General features: G+C 38.0%; 2 protein-coding genes across 3 annotated transcripts in view; one reads left to right on the top strand and one right to left on the bottom strand.

Annotated features, from left to right (window-relative positions):
* LOC113660697 (ferroxidase HEPHL1-like) overlaps positions 1 to 11,098 on the top strand; it is a 12,853-nt gene extending 1,755 nt beyond the window's left edge. Inside the window, exons 3-20 of one of the 2 annotated variants that reach the window (XM_047808514.1) lie at positions 32 to 244; positions 542 to 697; positions 935 to 1,189; positions 1,622 to 1,790; positions 2,428 to 2,567; positions 3,349 to 3,462; positions 3,577 to 3,782; positions 4,084 to 4,237; positions 4,340 to 4,549; positions 4,884 to 5,103; positions 5,377 to 5,516; positions 6,024 to 6,146; positions 6,254 to 6,354; positions 8,201 to 8,420; positions 8,929 to 9,068; positions 9,143 to 9,287; positions 9,565 to 9,591; positions 10,315 to 11,098. In XM_047808514.1, coding sequence (XP_047664470.1) covers positions 32 to 244; positions 542 to 697; positions 935 to 1,189; positions 1,622 to 1,790; positions 2,428 to 2,567; positions 3,349 to 3,462; positions 3,577 to 3,782; positions 4,084 to 4,237; positions 4,340 to 4,549; positions 4,884 to 5,103; positions 5,377 to 5,516; positions 6,024 to 6,146; positions 6,254 to 6,354; positions 8,201 to 8,420; positions 8,929 to 9,068; positions 9,143 to 9,287; positions 9,565 to 9,591; positions 10,315 to 10,382 — 2,801 coding nt within the window. In that variant the 3' untranslated portion in view covers positions 10,383 to 11,098. Of the gene's footprint in view, positions 1 to 31; positions 245 to 541; positions 698 to 934; positions 1,190 to 1,621; positions 1,791 to 2,427; positions 2,568 to 3,348; positions 3,783 to 4,083; positions 4,238 to 4,339; positions 4,550 to 4,883; positions 5,104 to 5,376; positions 5,517 to 6,023; positions 6,147 to 6,253; positions 6,355 to 8,200; positions 8,421 to 8,928; positions 9,069 to 9,142; positions 9,288 to 9,564; positions 9,592 to 10,314 lie in introns of both variants that reach the window. The other variant, XM_047808513.1, reaches the window with a different exon arrangement.
* A 936-nt stretch (positions 11,099 to 12,034) lies between these two features.
* si:ch73-173p19.1 overlaps positions 12,035 to 17,500 on the bottom strand; it is a 13,305-nt gene continuing 7,839 nt past the window's right edge. Inside the window, exons 10-17 of the mRNA XM_027174416.2 lie at positions 17,294 to 17,500; positions 16,881 to 16,979; positions 16,580 to 16,773; positions 14,749 to 14,923; positions 14,377 to 14,533; positions 13,881 to 14,034; positions 13,501 to 13,609; positions 12,035 to 13,030 (exon numbers count right to left, since the gene is read on the bottom strand). The exon at positions 17,294 to 17,500 is cut by the window's right edge and continues 36 nt beyond it. Coding sequence (XP_027030217.2) covers positions 12,822 to 13,030; positions 13,501 to 13,609; positions 13,881 to 14,034; positions 14,377 to 14,533; positions 14,749 to 14,923; positions 16,580 to 16,773; positions 16,881 to 16,979; positions 17,294 to 17,500 — 1,304 coding nt within the window. The 3' untranslated portion in view covers positions 12,035 to 12,821. The remainder of the gene's footprint in view (positions 13,031 to 13,500; positions 13,610 to 13,880; positions 14,035 to 14,376; positions 14,534 to 14,748; positions 14,924 to 16,579; positions 16,774 to 16,880; positions 16,980 to 17,293) is intronic.

Here is a 17,500-nt window from a genome sequence, read left to right as displayed (position 1 = left end):
TTATGATATGAAATGTCGGACTGTTTACCAGGTGCATGGTATCCGGATGGTACGTCAGGTGGAAATAAGAGTGATGATGCTGTGGCTCCAGGACAAACCTACACATACACATGGATTGTAACAGAAAATTTTGCTCCTACAGAGAAAGACTCCGACTGTCTTACATCAATGTATCACTCTCATGTAAATGCACCCAAAGACATAGCAGCAGGACTCATTGGAGTGCTACTCATCTGCAAGAAGGGTAACATAATTGCTTTCATAACGTTTACATGCTTCCAGATGTAAGTTCTATATTAAATGTAACTATAAACAATATCAATCATGAAGTGTCTCTAATTATCTAACTTGATGTATAAGAAAACTACACCAATTCGGGGGACATTGTTTTGGGATAATAGTCCACTTAAACATGTTTGTTATATTTGTGGTAATATTATACAGTGTTAATATTGATTTTATTATGTATTTATAATGTACATAGAATAAAGAAGGTCCTATGCAACATGCACATTAGAACATTGTGTGTTTTTACTCTCAGGAGCTCTGGACCAATCCGGCGTGTCTCATTTTTTGATGTTCAGTGCAGTGGATGAAAATCTTAGCTGGTATCTTGAGGAAAATATTAAAGAGTTCTGCCCTGAAGCTGAAAATATCACAGGGGATGAAGACTTTCAGAATTCAAACCGGGTGCACTGTAAGCTGTTTTCTTTTCTTTTCTTTTTTTCAAGTATCCAATGCAAAATAATGTCACACTATACTATCTTGAATTGAATCATTTTCTCGAGTGGAACTTTACACTTTTAGTTTCAATAGAGAATTCTCTTTTAGTCCGAACATAATGCCATAATTGTGTGTGGGGTTATAATGGCTTCAATATCAGTTGTACAATTTCACTTTCACTTCACTGAATGCTTTTCTCTTCTACCCCTAGCAATAAATGGTTTTGTTTACGGTAATTTGCCCGAACTGGAAGTGTGTCTCGGTAGACCGGTGTTCTGGCATCTCTTTGGTATTGGAAATGACATAGAGCTTCACTCCATCCACTTCCATGGCCACACCCTGCTCAACCAAGGCCACCGTACCGATGCTCTTAATGTGTTTCCTGCCACTTCATTCACTGCCAAAATGGTGCCCTATATGAATGGGAAGTGGTTGTTTGGGTGCCAAGTTGGAGATTACATGCATGGTAATCTTTTTTTCTGTTCTATCGATATTTAAGTATTTAATTACTCAACGTTCATGATTCATTTTTTTAAATATTCATTGTAAACCATATTCCTGTCAGTAGTTACTGATGATCGGAGAACAGCAAATAATTGAAATATCCTAACTGGTCCTTCAGCACCAGCAATGATACCATGGTCAAAAAGCCGATAACGCATTAGTTTTTTTTTCCATTCTTATGTTTTGATGAACCTTAAATTTAACTAAAGCTCTTGATCTGCATCTTCAGGCGTTTGTTCCTTAATAAATGACCTATAATGTTGAAGGTTTGGGGGTTGGTGAGGGGTTGTTAAGAGTAGTTAAGAATTATGAATACAGTATTGGTTTGCAATAACCACAGTGTATTTATTATTCTAATGAGTTTTTTCCCCTTATGTCCATAAATCATGAGCAGCAGGTATGCAGGGTATTTATGAGGTCACTTCATGTGAAAATGATACTGCACCCACTGTGCAGTCTGGTCATATCAGATGTTACTACATCGCAGCAGAGGAGATCCTTTGGAATTATGCCCCCTCTGGGAAAAACTTACTGACCAATACACCACTAAATGAAGAAAACAGGTGACTGTACATAAAAAAAAAACATATTCTATATATAAGATCATATACTGAAACACAGACTGAAGCTATATGAACTACATTCACCTATCATACATCACACATCAGAATCAGAATAATTTTATTTGATATATACTGTACAGAATATGCAAGTATTGCACCGAATTTGCAAATAAATAGAAACAATGGGCTCAGCTATATGTTATACTGCAGGTAGAGGCAGAAATAGCAAATAGAGGCAGTTCAAGGTGTATTAAATGGCATGGAACTACAGTACAGTAATAATATTACTACTACTACTACTACTACTACTATTAATAATAATAATAATAATAATAATAATAATAATAATAATAATAATAATAATAATTGTATTATTATTAACATCATCATCATTATTATTATTATTATTATTATTATTATTATTATTATTATTATTATTATTATTATTATTATTATTATTATTTATTATTATTATTATTATAGGCTCGTATATAGTGCACGAACCAGGAACACAGTTCATTTACATTTAGTGCAAGATTATTTGTTACTGGCAGGTCAGATTTGAAGTGATCACCGAATGCTGCTAAGCTTGAACAAACCTGTTTATGTGCAAATTATTGTTCCTCTTTTTTTGCAGTGACTCTAACGAATTCTTTAGTACAACAGATGGAAAGCTGGGAGGAAAGTACTGGAAGATTAGATACACTGGGTACCGCGATGACACATTCAAAACCAAGATCAACCAAAGTGGTTCAGATGATCACCAAGGCATTCTGGGTAAATCTAAACAATATGGTTTTGTGTGTGTGTGTGTGTGTGTGTGTGTGTGTGTGTGTGTGTGTGTGTGTGTGTGTGTGTGTGTGTGTGTGTGCGTGTGTGTTTGAAAGAGAGAGCATCGGTCTGTAAAGTATAGAGTCACAAAAGAATACAGGAAGTATTTGTTATTCAAATTTGTGGCCAGTGCGTAAGAGACTGTACTTGCATAAGCAGCCACTAAATTTCAGTCATGTACAGTATATCCCAAGTATTTAGGTTTGAAGTGATAGATGAAAGTACGAATATTTTAGAATATATAATATAAAGTTATAATAAGTGAAATAATTAATTAATTTTTTTTGACATAAGATTTTATTTAACAATCCTTTCTTTGTTTCTGTTTTGTTTTGTTATATTATCATTCTAAACAACTGGAAAACCTGATCAGGTTTAATGATAATAATGATGTGTTAGGGCTTCCTTACGATACAAAATGCTTAAAGCATTGTAAGGCTATTGCATATTTCCACTTTGTCTCGGCAAGTACGTAGTAAATAATCAATTAATTAATAATTAATTTAATTATATTTGAATCAAATTCAGCCATCATAGTCTTAATGTTTTCCAGATGATTTACATGCGGAACAAATGATTTTTTTTTTTTTTTACTCTTCAAGAAAAGAGTTTTTTTTTTTATCTGTGTTGTCATGATTCTGAAGTGCTGTTGAACTGTAACAGGATGGTTGTGCTATGAACAGAGAACGCTATAATACACACGGTTGTGTGTTGTGTGCGCCCGCAGGTCCTGTGATCAGAGGAGAGCCTGGTGATGTCATTGAGGTGACATTTCGAAATCTGGGGTTTCGTAACTTCAGCATTAAGCCTCATGGCGTGTCGTACGAAAATGCTTACGAAGGTATGAAATATCAGGACGGTAATACGTTCAAAGCCTTAAAGAAGGCACTGTATGACTTACAGTTACTAATTCCAAAACAAACACAACTAATGCAGAGGACTTTGACCCCTTCAGGTTCTCAGAAAGAATATGCCAGTGTCGCACCAGGTCACACATTTACATATCGATGGCGGGTGACAGAAGGTCCTTCACCCAGTGACCCACCCTGTCTGTCATACTTGTACTACTCTGATAAAGATCCTATCGGTGACACCAACTCTGGTTTGGTGGGACCGTTACTGGTGTGCAAGAAAGGAGTTCTGGATGAGAGTGGACGACAGGTACTTTTACAACACACATCTAAAGTTAGCTCATCTAAAGTGAAGCAGCTTCAGTGAAACACCAGTAAGAAGCTAAGATGTGCTCATTGGTTTCTAAAGATGCTTTGGGAATGAATGAAAAAAAAGGGGTTTATATTTGAGGAGTATTTAAGAGAGACTCTATATCATTTGTTTAATAGCTAGCCAGCTTCAGCTATTATTTATTCAAATTACTTTACTGCTGTTATTTATGAAAATTAAAGTTGTCCATCTATTTATGACAGAAGTCTGATTTTGTGCATGTGTGCGCTTGTGTGTGTAGCATATAGGGTCAGAGGTGCAAAAAGAGTTTTTCCTTCTCTTCAATGTGATGGATGAGAATAAAAGCTGGTATCTCCAGAAGAACATTGAAGAGTTTGGTGGTGATGAGTCAGACTCAGAGGATGTACAATTTCAAGAGAGCAATAAAATGCACTGTAAGCACTAACACTACAACTGTACATGATTATTTACACATAGTAGGTGAATATACAGCAATTTTACAGCAAGCTTGTGTGTGTGTGTTCTGTCCCTCACAGCGGTGAATGGTTTCATGTACGGAAACCTTCCTGATCTTTATTTGTGTGAGGGGGACCATGTTGTTTGGCATTTGCTGGGCCTGGGCTCAGTAGATCCTTTTGCTATTTACTTCCAGGGCAACACATTTAAGCTGGATAACACGACACATAACACACTCAGTCTCTTCCCTCACTCCAGTGTCACCGTCTCCATGACACCTGACAATGATGGTAATAGTATACGAGTGTACAGTTCAAAATGAGTACATAACATAAATATTAAGTGTCATTTATGGTGTGTGTGTGTGTGTGTGTGTGTGTGTGTGTGTGTGTGTGTGTGTGTGTGTGTGTGTGTTTTTGTTCCAAATCTCATTTAGAGCCAACTTATTAAATCAGTCAAAAGGAAAAAAAGTAGTTTTAAATTCAACTTAACCACAAATACTAGAACAATCCTTTAATTACCCATTAAATTAACAAATAAATTTAATAATAAGCTATAGCTGTTGATTATTAGTGCCACTAATTGTTCCACCGTTAAAGGAATTATATTTGTTTGTTGCTTCAGGACTTTTTGAGCTGAGTTCTCTTATACCTCATCACTACCGCGGCGGTATGCGGCAGCTGTACACCGTCAAACCCTGCACACGGAGTAAAAGCCCAGACCCAGAGGCTACAACGTTTAAGCCTGATGTGTATTTCTATATAGCTTCTGAAGAAGTGGAGTGGAATTACGCACCAAACCGGACATGGGAGTTGGAAAAATTTAACACAACTCTCAGCAATAGGTAAGTGCTGGTCCACACAGCAAATACATGAATTTCTGTCCTAAAGTCAATCCAAAAACTATAAAAGCTATATTTGAACAAAAATGAATAATAATTTGATTTAAAGTATTGTATAAATTTAAAATGTACCTGTCATGTAATCCTAACCCTGGACTGTTTTTTTCACCTTTACTATGACTCTACTGTACATTAAAACAGATTCCTCTGAAAGATTTACTAAAACATTAAGGATTATTTACTACAACAGTTTCCATTCTTTTTTTTGTCTCTCAGTCCTGGAAGCATTTACCTAAATAAATCTGAGAATCGGATTGGACCTGTATACAAAAAGGTGGTTTACCGCAAGTACACGGATGAGACCTTCACAAAACAGGATGCCAGGGGTCCTGATGAGGTGCATTTGGGCATTCTGGGTAAAAAGGCTTTTCCATTCCAGTCATGTTTTTGCAAACAAAGGGGTGGGATGAAAAAAATAAAATGTAGTCTGACTTTTTTCTGCTTTATTTTTATTACAATGGAATATTATTATAAAGTATTATTGAGTTGTTTTGTGTTTGACTGGTCACTTGAATGGAATGGGTTTAATCCCATCTGGAGCTCTAAGGCTTGGGTAGATGGAGTCATCATATATAGTAAGCAGTGAGAGCTTGTTGGGTTAGAGAAAAAACTTCCAAAAAAACGTTTGCAGCCTGGGAATCCTTTAACTTTAAGCCTTTTCACTGATTGTTATATTCATCTGTACTAAAGGCTTTCCCAGTTAGTTAAAGTTTTTCCAGGCTGCAAATGTTTTTAGAAGTTTTTCTCTAACCCAACAAGCTCTTTCTGCTTACTATATACACGGTATGATACATGCACTTTTTAGCCTTCTTGATAAACGACTGTGAGACGAATACTAAAATCCTTCATCCTTCTGTGCACAGGTCCCATTCTCAGGGTACAAGTCGGTGAGAAGGTCCAGGTTGTGTTTAAAAACAAAGCCAAACGAAACTATTCAGTTCACGCACATGGAGTGAAAAGCAATACGGCTCAACCCGTTAGACCAGGTATGCTACAGTCAAACAGACAGCTACTGCTCTAATCTGACACCTGTGCTTGTATGAAGGGTAATGTGTTATATGGGATTAAAAAAACTTCTATTTGTGTGTGTTAGGTAACACAGCAAGATATAACTGGACTATCAGTTCCGGTCCTGAACCCAATGAGTCAAATTGCACAATCTATCCCTATTACTCATCAGTGAACTTTCTGAAGGTAAAATACTTGCAAATCAACATGCTAGTACCATAAAGAGTGGACTAGGGTGACAAGCTTTATGGTTAATATTCACTACAGATACGTACACTTTGAATTTTGTATATATTTTTTGTGTATTGCGTTAAAACACACATGCTGTACTGTATGTGGGAATAATATTTGAATATAAAAGCTTTATTCTCTCAATTCAGTAAATACTTTTCATTATGGTGACAATATAAGGTTGTATTTTTCCTTAAGAAAACTGCTTCATTTTGAAATTATTAACATCCTCGTCTATTTTACCCGGTGATGATGTTCGGAAAACAAGGTTAGCCCGTACGTCCCTTTAAGTACTTTTTTTCTGTGGCTCATGAATACGTGTGTACTGTACATATTCTGACTAGGGGGGCACGGTGGCTTAGTGGGTAGCACGTTCGCTTCACACCTCCAGGGTTGGGGGTTCGATTCCCGCCTGCGCCTTGTGTGTGTGGAGTTTGCATGTTCTCCACGTGCCTCGGGGGTTTCCTCCGGGTACTCCGGTTTCCTCCCCCGGTCCAAAGACATGCATGGTAGGTTGATTGGCATCTCTGGGAAATTGTCCGTAGTGTGTGAGTGTGTGAGTGAATGAGAGTGTGTGTGCCCTGCGATAGGTTGGCACTCCGTCCAGGGTGTATCCTGCCTTGATGCCCGATGATGACTGAGATAGGCACAGGCTCCCCGTGACCCGAGTAGTTCGGATAAGCAGTAGAAAATGAATGAATGAATGAATGAATATTCTGACTATAAAAGCTACAGAAGTATTCATACACACCTGCTGATTATTTGGATCAGCTCTTTGAGCCACACCCTTTACTAACCATAGAAAAACATTGGAATTAGAGAATAGGTCATTTTATAGACCTCGGTGTCCTTCCATATGTCCCTGTAATAGGAGGTTGAACAACCAGTTTGTCTGTTTTTCCCTGTTAGAACATACACAAGGGTTTAAGTAAGTGACGTAATCACAGGGCAAAACTCAAAGCAGGTGCAGGTTTTAAGGAAGCAGGCAATGAAGGAAACAAGCAAACAGGGCAAAGACAGGGCATAAAGCAGTACAAAACCACATGACTATAAACAAAGCAGTGGAAACAAGGAACAGAAGAGAGTAATGTAGCGCTGAGGGCTGCCGTCTGTCATGCTCAGTTCAGCTGGGACATAAGCTACTGGACTTGGTGGGCTCAGACATAAGGCTGGCTCTCTAAATAAACTTTTCCAGGTACCCTCCCAAACCCCAGATATGAAGCAAACAAACTCCTCTACCTGCAGCAGAAAGTGGCCTACTGTATCCTGTGGCCAGCAGGTGGGAAAGCAGGATATACTGCTCCTTGGGTTCTTGTTCCAGGTACCCAAGGAGCAGGTCCTACTCACCATCGAAGGGGCACAGGCTCCAGGCCAAACCACTGCAGATGGAGTCAGCTGTTGGCATGATGCTAGTCATTCCCTCCTGCTGCAACCGTCTGAGAGTGAAGTATTCTGTCAGGTGGAGCATAAGAACAGAGGCAGGCTACATGGACACCAGCATGTGATAGCTTCTTTTGATACAGTATAATCCAAAAAGCCAGATCCAAAAATGTCAGGAATAATACAGATCCAACAATGAGTGGGGTAAAAAAACATATCTATCCAAGTGTCGATCCAAGTATGTATATTATGTATCATCGCTCTGGATACGGCTTATTAAATTATTATTAAAAGGCTTAAATTGAAGGTTATAACGAATCTTTTGCACACTGCTCCTACTTTTCACATGACATCACATGCACTTTTATAAGTTGTACATGTCTAATCTTTGAATCTACTGTACGTGTCATTTTGGCGGCAGGATTTGGCGAGCGGCTTGGTCGGGCCGTTGGTAGTGTGTCGTAAGGGGACTCTGAACAGTACAAGACAGCGAAGTGATGTGGAAAAAGAATTTGCTCTTCTCTTCATGGTGTTTGATGAGAACGAATCGTGGTATCTGGAGGAGAATATAAACACTTACCTGGTCAAAAAATCTGTCGACACAAATGAGCAAAGTTTTTTAGAAAGTAATCAGATGCACGGTAAGCGGTTTTCTAAACAGTTATAAACGCAATGAGCATTATAAGGAACTTCACTTTCTCGTGTTTTTTTTTTTTTTGCTTTTCTTATTGGACAGAGAAAGAATATGTAATGGAATGTTTTTCCATGTATATTTAAGGGAATCATATCAGAGCTTTATAAGTGTGATTTCCACCAATGCATATGTGTGGGACATTAATAGTCACTCCGGCCTGTGTGCATGGAGGACATTTGTATGTTCTCTGGGGTTTTGGGCCTCTGGGTACTCTGGTTTCCTATATTAGTAGAACGTAAGCATTGTAAGCTGATTGGCATCGCTAAATTATTCCTAATGTGTGAAATGGTGTGATTGTGCCCTATGATGGCTTGAAACCCTCCAGGGTGTCACCTGCCTTGAGTCTCCAGGCTCCAGGTTCAACATGTAGTATAAGCAATTCAGGAAAAAGATGGATGGATGGATCAATCTTGTATTTTTTTTTCACTGTATCTCTTTCTCCATGTTGTAATCAGGTATCAATGGAAAGCTGTATGCTAATTTGAACGGGTTGAGGATGCGCCAGGGAGATAGGACCGAGTGGTATTTAATGGGACTTGGGAGTGAGGAAGATGTGCACACAATACACTTTCACGATCAGAGCTTCATATACAAGGTACAAATTTATTTAGTCATGAAAATACAGTATGTACACCGAGACAGGCGTTAACTACTCTATCCTTCTCTTAGACGGATCAGCCCCATAGAGCTGACGTGTACGGCTTGTTCCCCGGAACCTTTAAGACTGTTCAACTGCAGGCTGGAACTCCAGGAACGTGGCTCCTCCACTGCCACGTGTCGGACCACATCGACTCTGGCATGGAGACGACCTTCAGTAAGTTAAATCTACATCAGAAGCATTGTGTGGAATAAAATAAGAGAAAAAAATGAAGATGTTTCTTGGTTCTATGTGGCTGAAAATTCAATCAAATTCAATTAAGTTTATCTGTAGAGCGAATATTTGTATAGGGTATAAAAATGAATGAATTGTCTTTAAAGAAGTATAGAAACAGAATAAAAAATATAAAGTTTAATATTAAGTCTGTCATTTGCAACTTTTTTTAAATATGTTGTAATTAAATGTCTATTCTTTTTTTTCCTCTACAATGCAGCTGTATATAACAAAGCTGGGACAAATGGTAAGGCTCACTTTTAAACAATACAAGACATTTTTATACCAAAACCTTTATACCTTTGTTCCAAACTATATTTTATCTTTGTTGCCGGGGTCCTGCCATTAAAGGTGGGGTGCACGATGTTTGAAAAATGAGTCTGGCCAACAAACAAAACAAACGTGTAGCCAATGAGCAGAAAGGGGCGTGTCTTGTCAATAAGTGGCGGAGAGAGCGTTCAGTGCGCACGTCTGACATTAGCAGAAAGCGATTGAAAGATTGACATGGCGGATACCTGCTGTTACCTCTGCCTCGGGTTCTAGGTGTACTACAAAAACACATTTGACCTGTATTACCATAGTATTACTCATTGAGTTCATTTATTGACAAAAATATCCCCTTGGCCAGCTGCCCCAACAGGTTCCGCCATAATAGTTGCCTGGGTTGCGTATGTACTTGTGGGGTGGAGCTATCAAAACAGGGGTGACACCCATTTGGGTTAGGGATGTGTTTGTTTTGGTGATCTGCACCTCACCTTTAAGGCTGCACCCCAGCTTTAAGGCATATATCTTTACATTGCCGCCGTCCAGTTTGGTTACAGGTCAAAGAAACAAACATGGTTCAAACCAAATCAGTCATGATTTGGTACCTTTATATCTGATTTTCTAGAAATATCTAAATGTCTAGTTTTTTGCTTGATTGAGCCACGATTTCGCTTGAGGTTCACCAACAGATTTACATCTTTTTCAGGCTTCGTGTTTCTGCAGTGGTTTGGCCGAATAATGCCAGCCATTATACTCACCTACTGGCTTCAGTGACTCAAAGGAAGTGAAGGATTCATTTTACTTCACCACTCACTGTGAAATCCTGCTTTGGGCTGTCTGATTAAACTGACTGTATTTTTATGGTCCTTTTTTTGTGTATCTGAGACTAGCTAGATTAAAATATTATGTACTGTAGGAATGGGGATTGCTGTAGAGCATTGTGCACTGACTAAACAACAATGTGAGTACGGTATTGAAAGATATCAAAATTGTATGCATGTGCCTTTATTGCTTGCATGTGCCTTGTACGAATTGCCAACTTGTATCAAAAATCTATTTAGAATGACTGCAATCACACTACTGACTTTTTAATCCATTAAGTTCAAGCGGTTTATATCCCTTATTGAATCTTTTGGATCTAGGTTATTTTTCTCCCATTCTTAAGAGAAGTTTATAAAGAACATATTATTCATCCAGTCTAGTTTACACGATAAACAAGTAAGAAAGTCGCAAATAAAAACATTCAGAGCGAGGAACAATTTATTGTAGCCGGACAACCTACAGAGATGTTTTCGTAGGTCGGACAGAATTAAACAAAATATTGGAAAGCAAAGCAAACACAGAACAAGCAAACGTCTGAAAATATAGAATGTACTCAAGTGCTATTTAATATATTTTATATGCTTTATATGATTTTTTGAGAGAATTTAACTTATTAAAATCATTTTCGCTGTCTTTAAGTGGATTAAAGTTCTTTGTATTATAAAAGACTGACGTGTCCTATTATTTAAGGGGTCGGTGTGTGTGCATGTGTGTGTGTCTGTGTTGTTTTTATTATCAAAAGGAAATCTGCGCCAAATTAGCACCCTTATCTCTTCCTCTTCAGAGAAACAAATCTTCTGCTAGTCCGTGTATTTGGAGGAACATATTTCCATGACCATGACCTTAAGAGGCAATAAAGATATTTTTTTATTGTCCTGTTGGCTACTTTGTGGCAAAGAAAAGTTTCTGCACAATTCATTTACATTACATTTACAGCATTTGGCAGACGCTCTTATTCAGAGCGACGTACAAAAGTGCTTTTAAAAGTGATCACGTTAACACTGGTTCACTAGGTTACAGTTTAAAGATACCATCAACCTACACTTCTGTTCAGGTTTGTTTTATATATATACAGTGCATATACAACAGGGAAAAAAGCACTAAGTGTTTCAAGATGTAGGACTTCAGTCATCGTTTGAAAACTGGCAGTAACTCAAATGTTCATTCCTCTACCTCGGTGCCAGAACAGAAAAAAAAAACAAGTCTTGCTGTATACCTACCTCTTGCCCTGAGAGATGGTAAGACGGGTTGAGCAGTGCTGGTAGATCTGAGGGTTCGAGATTACATTTACATTTTTCGGTTTCATAGGCAAACATCAGTGTTTTGAAACTGATGTGTTCAGCTACTGAGGAAGCCAGTGGAGGAGCGCAGGTTTGGTAGACCTGACTGCATCGAGCTGCAAAAGTCCGCTCTCGAAATAACAAGCAAATTCCAAATCTTCTTCATTTGCTTTCTTTGTTCTTGAGGCTCAATTAACTAACATCTGTATTTAACATCAGGGTTAAAACTTTCTAATCTTCAGATTTTAAGGGTGGAAATATAGACGGCTAGATGAGTCGGGAGATAAAAGTTCAGTTCTACCGAACAGTAAACAACACTAACGATTCATAATAACGTCTTGTCTTTTTAATGATCTTATACAAAACTTTTACAGAATACAAACGATATCTAAAAATAGATATATTTTTTTAAGTTACATTTCGCAGGTTCAAGCTTAACAGTCTTAAATGATTTAGTACTGTGTGAAACACTGATTCTTGGACTGATTCTGTAAAATGGTTTTGTGTAATTCTGAATGACATGGCACAACTTCAACATATTCTTAACGCTAGGTTCTTAATTCTTAAGAAAAAGATGTGACAGGTAAACTATGTAGTTACACACTTTCTTTAATAAGATGATATGGAACAACTTTTGGGAAATTTGGGGGGGGGGGGGGGGGGGTAAAGGCATGTTTCCATGATTTATTCAGCTCGACTGTTTAGACGGTCATGTTTCTTTTCTTTCGTTGGATTTTGCAAAAATATTATTCATTATTATTCATGTAATAATAAACCTGTGTTGGAATTTAGAGCCTGAGCCTCCTAGTTAGCTCTAAACCAGACCCAAGAAGGTTTCAGCTCACTCTAAACAAAGCAAGCCTATTGGATAGGAATATTACAGCAATATAATTAATAATATTAATAATATCATTATTATCATTATTGCATTTGTGGGAGGTTTTTTTTTTGGTAAAGCTATCTTAAGTGTTTGATAAATGTTTTCTATAATAAAACTATTAGTGCTATTAATAACAGGATTAAGATGCGTTAAATGGCAGAAGCAATGTTTCTTTGTATGTGTGTGTGTGTGTGTTTGTATGTGTGTGTGTTTGCGCATGCACAAAGTAGCCTAATCAGAGATGTCTCTGTGTCGTTGCCCATCTTCACTGCCATCATCATCATCGCTCTGTCGTTCAGCAGGGACCGGTCTCGTGTTATCAGCACGGATGCTGATCAGGTGAGGAGAGGTGGAGATAAGCTTGGCTACGCCGTCTGCAGTCACACCGGTACCGTCCAGATTCACCTGACTCAGTTTCATACCATGAAGGAACTTTAATCCTGGAAATGAGCCAATAAAACGAAGGGGTTTTAATACACAGCATTATATATTATACATTTTAATATATGGCCATCCTTAAAAATATTTTGGTTTGCAGTAACAGTAAAAAAAAAAAAAAAGGTTCGGTTTTTTGTTTACTGAAGAATAAAAAAAAAGGTCAGTCTTAACACAAATTTACAACCGGCAAGTCGGTCGGACTTCTAGCAAAAAAAAAAAATAATAATAATAATTTGAATCGGTCCTAAATTGACAGGGTCGGTCGGGTTACGGCAAACAAGAATATTTTTAAGGATGGCCTAATGTAAAACGTTATGTCATCTAAACTCTGTAATTAATACTTAATATTCAATCGAACATTTAATTTCTAATCTGAAATCAATAATCAATCTAATATTTTGTATCTAATCTGTGATCTACGTTCTAATGTCAATGTACAATTTATATCTCTCTTTCTTTTTTTTTACTTTACCCCGATCAGTGATGCGTGTTTTGCTCAGGTTCAGTTTGATCAGCTCGTTGCAATGAATAAATGCTTTCAGTACCGAATCTCCCACCTGTGTGCAAGACAAACCTAGAACCTACAGGAACACACAAAAAACACACAGATTTTTCATTAAAACTTTGACAGTTAGCAGGAAAAGAAGTGAGTTTGCATCCAAAGCTTTACTGACATCAAACACCCCCCCCCAGCAAGAGCTTGTTTAGAATTGAATGAATGAATGAAATACATATTGTATATAAAAAGGTGTGTGTGTGTGTGTGTGTGTGTGTGTGTGTGTGTGTGTGTGTGTGTGTGTGTGTGTGTGTGTGTGTGTGTGTGTGTGTGTGTGTGTGTGTGTGTGTGTGTACCTGTAGGTAAGGCAGGCGTGTGATGAAGCCAGTGACTCCACGACTCGTCACAGCTGTTCGGTTTAAACACACGTCCATCAGCAGGGTGAGAGACGACAGAGCTGATAAACCCACATCAGTGAGCGGAGTGTTACTCAACGAAAGCTTCTTCAGCCTGGGCAGAGACGGACAGAGAGAGTTTTAAATATGGATACATCAGGGCAGTTGTGGCACGAGTGGGTAAAGGCACAGGGTTGTTGATCAGGAGGATCAGGGTTCGAGCCCCAGCACTGCCAATCTGCCACTATTAGGCGTTTAATTCTCACTGCTCCAGAGGTGCTGTATCATGGTCGAGCCTGTACTCGGACCCCAACCTCCAAATTTAGGATATGTCAAGAAAGAATTTCACTGTGCTGTAATGTATATGTGACATATAAATGCTATTCTATTCTATTCTGCCAAGGGGTCCAAACCTGTAGCACCTGTGTATTTAAGATTTTAGTAAATCATGACATACCGAGTCATTTTTCCCAGTTGTGCAATGCCCTGGTCCGTGATGTGTGTGTAGTCGCTCAGGTCGAGCTCAGAGAGCAGAGAGTGTGTACAGAGGAAGAAAAGCCCAGCATCGGTCACTGAATGGCGTCCAGGGAGTGTTAACTGTGTCAGATTTAATCCTGCAACGAAAACAAAAGGGAAAAAACATTAAAAACTACAAAAAACAAATATGTGATCAGTGTCAGTGTATGAAATCTGCTGAAAAGCTAAGCCACACACACACACACACATACACACACATACACACACATACACACACACAAACACACACACAAACACACACAAACACACACACAAACACACACACACACACACACACAGGGAGAGGACTGACCTGAGAGGATCTGGAGTGTGTGATCACCGCTACTAACAGGGACACCATGAAGACTCAGTGATGATAAAGTCCGGTGAGATGACAGATACTGCAGAGATTCTTCTTTAACCTGAGTGAAGTCGAGGTGAAGAGTCTGTAGATTGTGAAGATCAGCCAGAGTGGACACGTCACACACCTGAGAGAAACGCAACCAAAGCATAAAACAACAACAACCACAATAATAATAAGCATCATAATAAAAACATTGATCTAGTCATCAGAGTCACAGTGATTTCTCTCAGATACTTCAAAATTTTTAGTTAGTCAGGATTTTAAGTTGCTCAGAGACATTTACATTTATGGCATTTGTCAAATGCCCTTAACCAGAGATCTAACGTATCTAATCTAGATGTAGCGGCTTATCTAACCTATCTAATCTACACATTATGTCTCAACTAAGGTATAATCTAAACATAACGGCTTATATAACGTATCTAATCTAAACATAACGGCTTATATAACGCGTCTAATCTAAACATAACGGCTTATATAACGCGTCTAATCTAAACATAACGGCTTATATAACGCGTCTAATCTAAACATAACGGCTTATATAACGCGTCTAATCTAAACATAACGGCTTATATAACGCGTCTAATCTAAACATTATGGCTTATATAACGCGTCTAATCTAAACATTATGGCTTATATAACGTATCTAATCTAAACATAGCGGCTTATATAACGTATCTAATCTAAACATAACGGCTTATATAACGTATCTAATCTAAACATAGCGGCTTATATAACGTATCTAATCTAAACATAGCGGCTTATATAACGTATCTAATCTAAACATAACGGCTTATATAACGTATCTAATCTAAACATAACGGCTTATATAACGTATCTAATATAAACATAGCGGCTTATATAACGTATCTAATCTAAACATAACGGCTTATATAACGTATCTAATCTAAACATAACGGCTTATATAACGTATCTAATCTAAACATAGCGGCTTATATAACGTATCTAATCTAAACATAGCGGCTTATATAACGTATCTAATCTAAACATAGCGGCTTATATAACGTATCTAATCTAAACATAACGGCTTATATAACGTATCTAATCTAAACATAACGGCTTATATAACGTATCTAATCTAAACATAACGGCTTATATAACGTATCTAATCTAAACATAGCGGCTTATATAACGTATCTAATCTAAACATAACGGCTTATATAACGTATCTAATCTAAACATAACTGCTTATATAACGTATCTAATCTAAACATAACTGCTTATATAACGTATCTAATCTAAACATAACGGCTTATATAACGTATCTAATCTAAACATAACGGCTTATATAACGTATCTAATCTAAACATAACGGCTTATATAACGTATCTAATCTAAACATAACGGCTTATATAACGTATCTAATCTAAACATAACGGCTTATATAACGTATCTAATCTAAACATAACGGCTTATATAACGTATCTAATCTAAACATAACGGCTTATATAACGTATCTAATCTAAACATAACGGCTTATATAACGTATCTAATCTAAACATAACGGCTTATATAACGTATCTAATCTAAACATAACTGCTTATATAACGTATCTAATCTAAACATAACTGCTTATATAACGTATCTAATCTAAACATAACGGCTTATATAACGTATCTAATCTAAACATAACGGCTTATATAACATCGATTAATTCCAGTCTTTTAGGTTCATTAGTTTATAAAGTTAATTCTGATTTAGTCCCAGCGCTAGAAAAAGGTGGCTAGGATGTGTGTGTGTGTGTGTGTGTGTGTGTTACCCTGGTGTGTGTGATGCTGAGCAGTCGCAGCTGTGGTACACACACACGCAATGCACTAAGTGTTTCCTCTGTAATGGCAGTTTGGTTTAAACTCAGGTGAGCAAGCGCAGGAGGAGACGAGTGGAGGAAGACCAGCAGACCGACATCGCTCACTTTAGTCTGATCCAGAATCAACACACACAAGGACCTGAGAGCTGAACACACACACAAACACCAACACATTAGAACCTGAGCAGAAAACACTACGAAAGAGCCGATGACAAGTGACATCCCAGCAGATAACGGTTATAGAATGACTTACGTAGCATGTGGCGTAAACAGCCGTCAGTCAGTTTAGAGCAGGACGAGAGATTCAGATACTGCAGCTTCACCAGTTTGAGCAACACAGACAGCCCACAATCTGACAGAGAGAAAAATACACTGTCTTCTACAGCTACACAATCACACACAAGCGCTTCACATTACAGCCAGGTTCAGATTTGTGGTCGATTATGTACATGCACATGAGGAAGGGCTGCTGTGTGAATCCCAGGTCTATTTGATCTGATTAGCAGAAAATAAAAATTACAATGTAAGCAACTGATTAAACAAATTACACACAACTATACAAGAAAAATAAATAAATAATAAAACAGGACAAGTATAAAATACCCTGTCAGTGATTAACACACACACACACACACGCACACACCCCAAGTACCAAACCCAACGTACCAGTGATTAGTGGCGAGTTGACCAGGCTGAGGTGTGTGAGGTGTGTAAACGTGCCGAGTTGCTGCAGCAGTGTGTTGGTGGTGTACGGGTAGCTGTTTAATATCAGTGTCCCGAGCGAGCAGCCAATGAAAAGCTGTAGAGTTCGAGGGTTCAGCAAACGGTCCGAGATCATTTGACCTAACATTCGCTCGGTCAGCTCTGCGGTCA

This window comes from Tachysurus fulvidraco, chromosome 25, assembly GCF_022655615.1.
Source record: "Tachysurus fulvidraco isolate hzauxx_2018 chromosome 25, HZAU_PFXX_2.0, whole genome shotgun sequence".
Taxonomy (NCBI): domain Eukaryota; kingdom Metazoa; phylum Chordata; class Actinopteri; order Siluriformes; family Bagridae; genus Tachysurus; species Tachysurus fulvidraco.
The sequence above is the reverse complement of the archived record's forward strand: the minus strand, read 5'-3'. Positions and strand labels throughout refer to the sequence as shown.